The sequence below is a fragment of the Carassius auratus genome, chromosome 29, assembly GCF_003368295.1.
Source record: "Carassius auratus strain Wakin chromosome 29, ASM336829v1, whole genome shotgun sequence".
Lineage (NCBI taxonomy): Eukaryota > Metazoa > Chordata > Actinopteri > Cypriniformes > Cyprinidae > Carassius > Carassius auratus.
Window position 1 is genome coordinate 6,877,259 of NC_039271.1, and position 13,024 is coordinate 6,890,282.

General features: G+C 39.4%; 1 protein-coding gene across 3 annotated transcripts; it reads left to right on the forward strand.

The window, feature by feature from the left end:
* Positions 1-824: 824 nt before the first annotated feature.
* Positions 825-12,045, forward strand: LOC113047925 (leucine-rich repeat neuronal protein 3-like). Of its 3 annotated transcripts, XM_026209314.1 has the most exons (3): positions 825-1,269; positions 8,462-8,512; positions 8,595-12,045. In XM_026209314.1, the coding sequence occupies exon 3, from the start codon at positions 8,803-8,805 to the stop codon at positions 10,921-10,923; it is 2,121 nt and encodes a 706-aa protein (XP_026065099.1). In that variant the 5' UTR covers positions 825-1,269; positions 8,462-8,512; positions 8,595-8,802; the 3' UTR covers positions 10,924-12,045. The 3 variants fall into 3 exon arrangements, with proteins under 3 accessions (XP_026065099.1, XP_026065098.1, XP_026065097.1); XM_026209313.1 differs by having other exon boundaries at positions 8,466-12,045; XM_026209312.1 differs by lacking the exon at positions 825-1,269 and adding an exon at positions 7,494-7,556 and having other exon boundaries at positions 8,462-12,045.
* The last annotated feature ends 979 nt before the right edge of the window (positions 12,046-13,024 follow it).

Consider the following 13,024-nt stretch of genomic DNA (forward strand, 5'->3'; position numbering starts at 1 on the left):
GTCTCCTGATGCCATGTGATAAAAAAAGGTCCAGTGTTGGACTATTGGGAGGTTTATTATGAGTTATATCCCTGTTTTCTCAAGGTGTGTGCTCTCCCGAGGGTGAGCTGTGAAGGACCTGTGCTTGGGCTGTAAAGCAAGACAGGTCCGTTTCAGGAAAGCACCTTCACAGTGAATTCATCCCTGAAAACAGGGTCACAACAAAAAGGACGTATTCTGCCCCTGAAACTAGAAACTAAAGAATTGGATACATGGAAAGCTTATTTTCAGCTTCCTGATTATTATTTTTTTTTTCATCCCAAAATACTGGTTATTGGACAGTTCCCTTTATATGCTATATTTTGTGTATACTTGTGGTTTCATGAATGATTTATTTGAATTTTCTTACAGTGCAATTTAAGATGAAAAAAGCCTACCCTACATGGTTTCAGTTAGGTTTCCACTGTAACAACATATGTCATATAGAATGACAACACGCAATGATTTTGTAAGTCAAGAGAGAGAAACTCTGGAAATTAACTTTTAAAAAAATAAACCAAGAAACCAAGACTCAAGTAAATGAACTTTTAACTTTAAAAAAAAAATCCAACCCTGAGAAATATTAATTGGAGTGTCAACTAGCCATTGTTTGCCCTCATTTAATGCTGTAAACTTGAGTGTAAATTATTTTAGAAACTATACAAACACACTATATGATCTCTCATACTCAGTCACACTTATACACAATGTACAAAAGAAAAAAAAAACAACAACCCCAAAATACGACGTAATCAGAAATTAATACCAACATATATACACTTTCTTCTGCCTCTCCTCATTTCTCCAACTGTTCTTGTCTGACAGACGCGGTAATTTAGCCAATCAGCTTTGAGAGTTTCTCTCCGCCCCGCCGCTATTGGTTGATCTCTGGAGACTCGGGGGCTGTTCCGATATTAATGACCGCTGGGCAGACAGCGGCATGTCAATGTGACAACCGAACAAGCAGCTGCAGATGCGCCTCTGAACGCGTAGGAAAAAGGAGGTTGTCAGTGCAAGGGACTCTAAAAAGCTCCCAGACGGCTCTCACCTGGTGGATTTTGCCTCATTCGCACGGCGAAACCTAAACGTCAGGAGCACGAACCGCTGCTTTTTCTCAGTCTGCGTTAAAAGAAGAACACGCGCGCTTATTTTTATTTGCGTGGCGCGCGCTTCCCGCTCTCTGGAGCACTGCGCTATTGATGAACGGAATACATGTCGCTTTATCAACCGGGAATGACTTACGTTGAAACGGTAAGTTTGAACATTTTTCGATCCACCTCATGTCTTTGATTCATAAATATTAATTTTAGTCGGTATTTACTGCATGAGCATCCACATTCAAGTTGAGAGAATATGCGTCAGAATGATTCTTCCACCGCAAAACGACCGTGAAGAAGCACAAATGGAGGGAAATGAATAACAAGCACGTAGGTAGTTGAATAAATAGGCATGTGAACCTGGAGCACAGAATTCCTGTTGCTGATGTCGTGGTATCTGCATTAGCAACAGCAACAGGAAATCTGTGCTCCAGCTTGGCATGCGTTTTTTTTTTTTTTTTTTTTGGACACAAGGCACGTCCTGGATGGATAGCCACTGACAGTCTTGCATCTGGCTGTTTTCATTCTCCCTTAAATCACCCTGTTGCCGTCCGAGATGTTCTACAGCACCCCTATAACACATGCATTTCAAATGCAGACGCCTTGGGCATCCACTGTACAGTAAGTATCGTTAATGTATATCGCTTTGAATGGAGGCATTGTGATTCTCATCCATTCGTCTGATCTGCATTCATTGCTTCAACCTAATTTATAGGCGTTTACAGCACAACACCTCCAATGCAGATGATGACATTTATTTTTTACCCCAGTTGTTTATCACACAACCAGTGAGTTTGTCCTCCCACATCTCTATAGTCGGAGGCGGTGAAGAATCATTGCAAACTGTCATTGCACTTTCTGAAACATAAGCCAAAGGTTGTTTAATGGATTGCAAATAGCATTTATGTGTTTTTTGGGGTAGTGCATAAAATAAACTATTACAAATAAAGTGAAGTAAAATTATGTTTGAAAAGATCCACATAAATATCCATATATGACCCTCTATTAGTAAACATATACCAATTAGATCACTGGGTTTTAGGCACAAATGTAATTGGCCCTGGGAGAAAAATATGAAAGGATTTGGCCTTCCTATAGAGGACCTTAGTGGGACCGCCATTCTGGGACAACCATTAACAGTTGTCCCAGACTAACAGCAGGCCACTGACTCCTTACAAATTGAAAATGTTGAACAAAAATATTGTCTTCCATTGCTTAATGGAAGACAATATGCTCCTACCAGTTTTTTCTCCTTTAGTTTCTTTCATGCCAAACTCTCCAAACTCAGACCTGAGCAGGCAATTCTTAATCACAGATGGAATCACATGGGCCACTTGATGGCTGCACTAATTAACAGACAATAAGTAAAACCCTTGGTATTAAGGATCTCTCAGAAATGGCTTCTGTGAGCACACTGGAGTGTTTAACTGATTTTAGTACTTCTTTGTATGACGAGGTGCTGGAAAATTGCTTTTCTCTGATTGTTGCATCATACCAAACAGTGTGAAGCACAAAGCAATGATGGATGTGTGGTTTAAAATCCCAATTTATGCAAGCCTGCATTGTCCCTGAAAGGTGAGGGTGAGCGTGATTTGACCAAGTACAATATGTTCCTGGATTAACATCCTTATTGATCCTGGAACATTATTCCAATTAACCAATCAGAACTGAGAGAGAACTTTTCAGGAAATGACAGTTTTAGGCTTACAGTCAGGATTAGGTGCTTCTAAACCCTTGTTATTCAGCCATAATTTCTCTCTGATTTTAGAAATAAAATATGGGTAAAGTTAGGTTTAGGGGTACGGATTGGGTTAAGTCTATATTTTTGGAAAATAATGTTGATCCATGATCATCAAAAAATATTGATCCAGGACAGAGGTGAGTAGAGTACCCAAAAACTGAGTAAGAGTAAACAAGTATCGGATAAAAAAAACTACTCAAGTAGTAGCAGAGCAGAACCATCTGAGAAGCACTGCTGTGCTCTCCATCTGTTCTTAGATTAGACTGATACCTGTAGTAGAGGTATCCGGTACGGTATAGAGCACATACTGGGAGAACTGGGATCTCGTTTTGTCTAAACCGTCAAACTAAAATGTTTGGAACACAATAAACCATGCACTGTTACACCGATAGATCGACTGACACTTGCTGTTGGGAACACACTTTCAATCAATCAGGCCCAATTAGAGTGAAATGCTGTATTTGTACCCTGGGGAGATTTCATTGGTTTTCATAATTAGGTTCTTCATATACAGTGTAGTTTAGTGATGCAATTATTCTGCCCGTTGTGCATGGTATATTTTCCTCAGGCTGGGTTATGTGTTTTAGAGCAAATAGCAATGTTACATGTCTCTGGCTTTGCAATTGTGGTTGTATCAGTATGAGTCAGAATAAGGGAAAATCCTGGACTCTCGTAAAACTAAAAGAGACTGTAAAATTTGAGTAATTATATTATAATAAAATTTATATCTGATGTAAAAATTATTACACTGGGATATAAACATTTAGCATTTTAATTCATGTCAATGTGTTTTTAAATCCAAACTACATTTGCACCCAAAGAATCAGTTCAACACAGGCTCAATATGAGCTATGATGCCTTCAAATGAAGAGTTGCTTAGAAATGAGTCAATAGTAGGATTGAGAGATAAAGAGACACTTTATTGATCCTTGATGGGTAATGTATTAATGACTTGTAAATAGTTGGCCAACTAGTTTACACATTTTTGCAAGAATGTGCATTTAAACTGTTTAACCTTCGGATAGCATGATTTTTGCTTACATTTAGTTATTGCTTACTTGGCAGTACTGTACTGATATTCCTCTTTTCACTTTCTTCACCACAATTTTTTAAGAAATATATTAAAATCAATCGATAAAATAAATATAATTGATGTTTACCATTCAAAATTTGACATCATTGTAATATTTGCAAACCAAATTGTGATTTGCCCTCCACCTTGCAATTATTTTTTTTTAAAAATCTACAGAGTATAAATGTACTCTTAGAGTGCAAAGAGAGTGTTGCCCTGAGTGCAAGGTCTCATGCGAAGCCGAGAGGAAATAAATAATACATAAAATAAGATGCACGTTGAGTGTCATGACAACGACAACTAAAGTGGAACCATATTTTGAACCAAATACCTTAAGATCTGTGCTTTTCTTCAACATCACCACTGTTCTTTCTCTGCCTTGCAAGCACTGAAATATCCTTCAGGAATTGACGTTCCAGTTAATTTATGTCAGCACAAATTAGACTCTTCCTAAAAGAGCAAATCAGCATCAAACAATCAGTTACAAAATACCAAAACTGTCTATGTACACTTGAATTCATTGAAGGAAACAAACAATGGCAGCGGATAAGCTGAACCATATGGGTCCATCGGTTTAATTTTGAACATTGATTCTGCATTAAACGTCAACTCAGTGCTGATTTTGCGAACACAGGAGCAGGTGCAAAGGGAAACGATCCTTGATCATTGCACTGGAAACTTGATTATGCACACACATTGTATAGCAAAGCCTGTTTAATGGACCCTTCTCTTACCTTGAAAATAGTGTAATGGCAAATCAATGAAGTACAGGGTAGGAGGAGGAGCTGCAAAACAGACTATGCCACCCACTGAGAGATCTGTGCAAACTGGTTGGCACCTAGCTCTTAGCATCTTCTCCAGGCTTGATAGAACAGCTTACATAGAGCATGTGAAGAGACTAGGGGAGAAATAAGAGCTTAAGTGAAACACAAAGAGGAGAGAAAGCATGGGTGTAAGAGCAGGGGTGTCTTTCTGTAGACATTTGTGTGAATGAGTGAGAACAATTATTGAGACCATTTTAGCAATATTCCCTCTGAAACATCTCTATAACACAAAGGGCTATTTCTACAGCGAGTAATTCCACCTCTGCCTATTTTCTGTACAAGTGATCTGTATGACAGAAGTTTAACTGGTAACGAAAGACTACAGCTACACCTGGTATCATATATATTTCCGACACCCATGTAAGCTTGCTGGTCTGTTATATGTTACATTTATGTTCTTGGCAAATATGTTCTATAAAAAGTTTTGTGCTTGTAACAATTAACTTACAATTACCTGGAGATGGAGTAATGTAGTGGCTAGGTTTGTAGATTATTACCCCCAGTGCAGTTTACACTGAGTTGCTACAGCTATTTCCAAACTGTCGCTAACTTGGGGTTCAAGAGGACCTCAAACTCAGTAATCAGTCCCTAGTCCAAGATTTACAGCCTATCTCAAACAACTCAGCCCAAAGCAAACACAGGCACCGCGCTTCCACTGTTCAGCTGGAGTAACTTCCCAGGGTCAGTAGGCCTTCTGCCCAATGGACACATTTATTCAAACATGCTCCTATATTTTACAGGCCCAATCAAGATGATGCTAGTTCTGTGATATCAGGTCTCGCAAATAATGGATGGGAACAATCCTCTGACTCCTCTTCTCTCCAATTTCGTTGACTGACTCTGCAGTACATCAGGATGGTGATTAGAAGCATCCATCTTGAAATTCCATTTTCTCTGGTATTAGTTGCATTTCTCTCTGTCTCTGAAAGCATGGCACACTATGGAAGGTATAGCCACTTAAGCTCTATGAGCCACAGTGTTGTTCCAAGTCCTTATGTTTGTACGTTCTCACCTACACTTAACTGGGTTAAGGCTAATTTACTTCATTTGTCTTTGACTGGAGTTTTTAATGGGTGCGCCATACCTTTATTGCTGTTACAGAGTCAGTGGAGGTTAATACAGGTTTAGTTGTATTAGTGTGTCTCCTCTCCTGGGAGTGTTTTTTTTTTTTTTTTTTGTAGATACTCTAACAGAAACAGCTTCGAGAACATGATAATCTGCCAGCCATTACCACAAAAAAAAGACATTATTTACACTAGCAGAAACTAGGGCTCTAAAAGGGTTATTTCTGGAGGACATTGCATCAATTTGATAGTCTTAAAATGACTAAAAACTTCTTTGATTTCTTCTTACTTCACAATATATATGCAATAACGATGACTCTGCCACACAGCTTTAGGCCCCGTCCACACGGAGACGCGTTTCTGTGAATACGCACAAATTTTTTATCGGATAGGCGTTTCATCCACACGGATCCGGCGTTTTCGCAAGGTGAAACCGCTATTTTTTTAAACCAGGTCCCAAAGTGGATACATTTGAAAACGCCGTCTTTGCGTTTTCGTCTGGACGGCTAATCCGTATATTTTCTGAAACGATGACGTCATCAGCCCACGTCTCCCCCCTAGTCAGACACCTCTATGTCACGTAACAGCAACAAAAACATGAACAAACACCGAACGATCGTCTTTTTATTAACGAACATTAACACTGATTAATAAATGTATTGTTCCATGTTCGCTTGTGTACCACGCACAAGGTTTATGAGCATAGTCCAAGTCTTCTTCTCTGTTTTTAGTGTATCTCTGTGGCATAATTACAGCGCCACATACTGGTCTGGCATGTATACTACATCATTATGTGGTTTCGTGTGGACGCGGATATTTCTTGAGACGAGGAAAAAAAAGATCGGATTGGGGTAAGCTCCGTCTCCGTGTGGACGGGCCTTAGTTCCTTTTTAATCTGTAGCTAAATGATTACACTCTGAAATAGTTGCAGATGATGCTGTTGACTATGGAAACCTTGATTTAACACACTCATATTAGTCCCAAATTATTCATGCCCCATTGAATTACGCCTTTATTTTGCATTGTTAAATGTTCCTGTTCACTATGTGGAATCACTGAACATGGAAACTCTGGCACTGCATCAAACATATAACCTTGTCTAAAAGGGCAAGATGATAAAAGATGGTGATCCTGCACAACCAAAAATGGAAAGAAGGGTACAAAAAACTGCATGAGGAATGCCAAAAACTGTTTTCTTAAATGCATTCTAAATTCTTAACATTTATAAAATACTAAGTACTAAATTCACTATTAGTATCTTGGTAGTCTAATATCTGGAAAAACACTGACATTATGTTGTCAACATACAAGTGTGCCTACACACACTGAATTAGTAGTGAACCTGCACTACTAGAGAGAACATGCAGGTGCTGTAGAAGCAGTGCTCCATTTAACACGTCATAAAAATCTTTTGTCAGTCAGGAAAACTAGATGCATTTTCCAGGATTTATGGCTGACATAGTAATTGTCATGCATCCATTTTCCAACCACTGTAAAAGTAGCCTCACACCTATGAGGTGTAATAAACCTCTGTTGCGCAAATATTATTCCTCATAAAGATCCCTGTATTAAGGCTTTTTCTGAGTGTTCTTAGATTAATGAAGAATCTTGTTGCCTTGGAAAATCACAGATTTCGCCTCCTCAATTACTCAACCAAAAAACACACTCTCACCTCCACAGAACCTTGAGGGATGAACTCTGGGTTTCTCCGTCTGTGAAGCTTACTGAAGACTTTCTGTGGTATTCTCACTTCCTCACTAACTTCCTTAGGCTTTGAAGTTGAAAGGAGGGATGATAGTGTGATGAAACGGTTTCTTTCCTTCTGTCTGTCTTGCTCGCTTGCATTCTGGCTATGGCACTTCCCATAATAACCCTGGTGATGTGGAGGTGCTCTCACAGAATTACATTTTTCAGAATTCTGCATAGCACAACAAAGTTATTTGCTTTTAACAGTGGAAAAATAACTAGGGCTGTCAGATCAGTTAATCATGATTAATCACATCCAAAATAAAAGTTGATGTTTACATATTATATGTATGTGTACTGTATACATTTATATGTATAAATATGCAATATATATATTTATTTCATACATAAATATATACTTAAATATATACATGTGTGTGTGTATTTATACATATATATAAATATAAACAGTCCACACACACACATTATGTAAACACAAATTTCATTTTGGATGTGATTAACTAGGTATTTGCAGGCTATGATATATGTTGCTTATAGGTATTTTTTTCACTAAAGTGGAGTGGAGTGAGAATGTTTTGTGTACATGCCACTAACAGTTCACTACAGTAAGTTGCATCTGGGGAATCTACCCTTTTGAAAAATAAGCAACAATAAAAATGCCTATAAGTCAAACACACTAATCTTCTAAATTGACACATTTTAGGGAACTTCACCTTCAGAATCACAAAATAATATCTAAGGTGAAGGACACCCATATCCATATGTCAAAGGCAAAAGCATACAAGAGACTGCCAAATAAAATGTCAGCAGACATCAGAGTGCTCTAATGTGGCTTTTTAAAATTTCAACATGCTTCTGTCTTGCCTTAGCAATGCCCTTGCATTTTTCCAGCAATTATATGCTAACATTTTTTATCTCTTTCTTCTTATTTTCTTCAGGTAGAAGTGGATTAAGCTGATGATGGCATCATCTGTAGTATTAAATGAAATGTACGACCTTGCTTCTGCCTAGCTGAAACCACCACTACCTGAGGTTTAATGGTGACCTTTTTACCTTTATCTGCCCAAACAGTAAAATTTCATACAACACCTTCAATCTGAATTACGGGAGACTTGGCGACGGGATATTGCATCTGTTGACAGCACATCAGTCAGGGCCTAGTGAAGGCCCTCTGTTGGATTCAAGTGATCACCACAAATGATTGATTATTTTTGAAGTGAAGTGCTTTTGCCACAAAATATTTAAGGACCAACTACTTACTGGAGGGAACTGTGCCAATATGAAGGACATATCATTTGTGGATTATTTGCTAGTGGGCCTTGCAGTGACTACCTTGGTCCTTGCTGCAGAAGAGAGAGTAAATTGTCCCAAACTTTGCGTTTGTGAGATTAGACCCTGGTTTTCCCCTAGCTCTGTATATATGGAGGCTCCCACTGTTGACTGTAATGACCTCGGACTTTTTGACCTGCCCATGAGATTGCCATCTGATACACAAGTCATTTTACTGCAGACCAACAACATTGCTAAGATTGAGTACCCTTTGGATTACCTTCCAAACATCACTGAGATTGATCTCTCACAAAACAACCTGTCATCAATAAGTGATGTCAATATTGGCCATCTCCCTCAACTCTTATCCCTACACATGGAGGAAAACTGGATATGTGCCCTATTAGACAACAGCCTTTCTCAACTGACCAACCTTCAGGAGCTCTACCTAAATCATAACCTCATCTCCTTGATTTCTCCCGAGGCTTTTCGTGGCCTTCAGAGCTTGCTGAGACTTCACCTCAACTCCAACCGGCTTCAAAGTATAAAAAGCGAATGGTTTGAGCCCTTACCAAATTTGGAAATTCTAATGATTGGGGAAAATCCTGTCCTCTCTATTCAGGATATGAACTTCAAGCCTCTGAGAAACCTTCGCAGCCTGGTTCTTACTAGAATGAACTTGTCACAGATATCAGATGATTCATTTCTGGGCCTTGACAATCTGGAGAGTATCTCATTCTATGATAATACATTCCCTAAGGTACCCCATGGTGCTCTCAAGCATCTTAAGAGCCTCAAGTTTTTGGATCTTAATAAGAACCCCATTGGCCGAATTCAAAGGGGCGACTTTGTGGACATGCTCCATCTTAAGGAGCTGGGCATTAACAGTATGCCTGAGTTGGTGTCCATTGATAGTTTTGCCCTCAACAATCTCCCAGAACTCACCAAAATCGAAGCCACCAACAACCCAAAACTTTCCTATGTGCATCCAAATGCTTTCTATAGGTTGCCAAGGCTGGAAACTCTAATGTTAAATGGTAATGCTTTAAGTGCCCTCCACAGGATCACAGTGGAGTCCCTTCCAAATCTCCGGGAGGTTAGCATGCACTCTAACCCCATCCGCTGTGACTGCGTTGTACGGTGGATGAACATGAACAAGACAAACATTCGCTTCATGGAGCCTGATTCCCTGTTTTGTGTGGAACCTCCAGAGTATGAAGGTCAGCATGTGCGGCAGGTTCACTTCAGAGAGATGATGGAGATCTGTCTGCCTCTCATCTCCGCAGAAAGCTTCCCCACACAAATCAGTGTGGAAAGTGGGAGATCTGTGTCTCTTCACTGCCGTGCCTTTGCTGAACCTGAGCCAGACATTTACTGGGTGACTCCGTCAGGGAGAAGGGTCAATCCAAATGCTGTTTCTGAGAGATTCTACATGCACCCTGAAGGCACCCTTGATATTTATGATATCACTAAGAGTGAAGCTGGATTGTACACATGTGTGGCACACAATCTTGTTGGGGCAGACCTGAAATCTGTATCATTGGAGGTAAATGGCTACTTCCCACAACCAGTCAATGACTCACTGAATGTTAACATTGAATCTGTACAGGCCAACTCTGTGTTAATATCCTGGAATGCCTCTCACGGTAGCCTGGCACCAAACATTAAGTGGTATACAATGCCCACTGCAAACCATCCAACTGTGGTATTCACAGCTAGGGTACCATCTGATGTGACTGTATATAATCTCACACATCTCAACCCTGCTACACAGTACAAAGTGTGTGTGGACATTCACAGCATCCATCATAAACATGACACCAAGTGTGCCAATGTCCAAACTAAAGGATTACAACAAGCCGTAAAGGATTTGGAGAGGTGGGACATGGCACTTATTGCTGCTTTTGGTGTGCTTTTCATTGCAATCTCAGTGGCTTGCTTTCTGATTTATGTCTTTATGAGGAACAACTGCATTTATGGAGAACTGAAGCGATGCCCTTCCAAAATGGCTCTGATGTCTGAGACCAGCCAGCAGTCTCCCTTTACAAGGCTCTGGATTTCTGGGAAAGGGATGCCAGCTGCTGTTGAGGTGAAAGCCACAGTCATAAATGTGTTGGACAATGCATTTTAAGCTGAACATGCAGAGGACCACAAAAACTACAAGCAAATTGACAAGGCAAGAATGGAGAACTAACAGTTCCAACTTGCCATGTATCTTTTTGCCTTGAAACAGACATCAAATTCAAATAGAAGGGATGTCTACAAATCTATAACTAGCTCTATAGCCCCTCATCATGAGCTGTCAGATGTGGCAAGTGACAATGGATCAATGGTAACTGGCAAGATGTAGAGACTTGCTGCTAAAATATGCAGTATTTCTGTATTTCTAGTCCATTCACTGAAAACAGATGATATTAAGACATCAGGAAGGTGTTGCTATTCATACCTGACTGTTAAATGTGTAAAGAGTAGTGGAACAGTCCTTGTGGTCCCAAGCAATACCGTCTGTGCTGTACAACCATAGGCGTGTTAGAGACCTGGCTGTTTATTGAGATGGGAATCTTGTAGAATAGAAGACTACGGTGGTTATGATGTGACTTTTGATGAAATATGTTGTTTTTCTATTTAAAAGCAGATCTGTCTTTTCATGCTTAAAATTGTTATATATTCTATCCAGAAATGTAACAGGTATCTTCTGTGCAGTAGTCAGGCAGTAAACAATTGTGAATTACTTACAGTATGAAAGATACAACTTAAGTAATGAGACCACACATTTGCTGAATAAAACACAACTGTACATCTTAAGGAATCTATATACATAAATATATATTATATTTGATTATATTACTATCAGGACTGGATGTTGTTGAATGCAGACACTTTAAAAGCATCTCTCAGACATAAATTGCAGAAGGTTGATCATGACAGGGTAAGTGCCTACTCCTGAATCTTAGACCAGAAAAAACAAAACAAAAAAAAAAACACTTTGAATGTTACTTTAAATGGTGTCCTGAGAGATCCCTGGAGAACAGAGCCATGATACCAGCCTCACATGCAAATTAGTGCAAATACTATATGAGTATTTTTTAGCATAAAAATGGTTTAAGAGCATTGCGTCCTTGCTTTGAGTGTGAAAAAGCCATTTTTATATTGACTGTGCTGTCTGTTATACCCTAACCACATTAGTCAACGAGACCAATGTGCTTAAGGTAATGTAAAAACTAAATAAATGTCAGCATTTTTTTTCTTCTCATGTTGGAATTGGGATGTTTACTGATCAAGGTTCTGGGGAAAAAACCTTACCATCATTAACGAACATGTCTTGAAGGAATAGTTCATCCAGAAATGGAACGTTCTCACGTTGTCATGTTGTTCCAATCCCATATGTCTTTCTTCTTCTTCTGCAGAACACAGGAGCTTAGCAGATTCTCCAAGGTGCTCTTTTCTGTACAACAAAGTCAATAGAAATAGACACCGTCACGTCACCATGGAACATGTGGCAGTGCAAATGCGCAATAAACTATACAAATAACAGAAAAATACCATAAATTAAATGTTTGGAAAATTACAGCTCAGACATTCTGTTAAACTACTTGTGTTTCACAAAAGTGAGTCAAATGTGGCTGAAACAACCGGGTTGACAAATGACAACATTTTTATTTTCTGGAGAACAATTCTTACAGTCACATACAGTCACATACAAGAGGACACTGCCTGGTTCAAGTCTAAGACAACCGAAAACCTGCAAAGAATCACATTGTATTTGCTCCATTTAAGATCCAGCTCAGACTCACAACCCAAAAAATTACAAACATGATGAATGCTCGTCAGCCACTGACTGACACGGAGGATTTGTCAGACAGGCATGCTCGTACATCAGCAAGGCTTTAAGCAGTGCAGACAGGCCTTTTAGAGGCCGACTATCAGTCAAACACAAGGAGAGCTAAATTATAACTCAAACTCCATGCCGTCACTGTTCAGGCAGGCTGAAGTCCAGAAGCCCTTGCCCTCCCTTTTCAGTCATGTTGCAGGTTGGGGTGCTTCTAAAGCTACAGACAAGGTCACCATGTACCTGTACTGCATCAAATGAAAAATAACATACTAGCAGAAGTATGATGAACCATAAGCCTGCCACAAATAGAAATCATTGTTACAAAAGTCAAAACTCAATGCAAGATATAGTGACAGCCCTATTACAGTCATCTGTTTTAAACTGGTACATCCAGAATGAA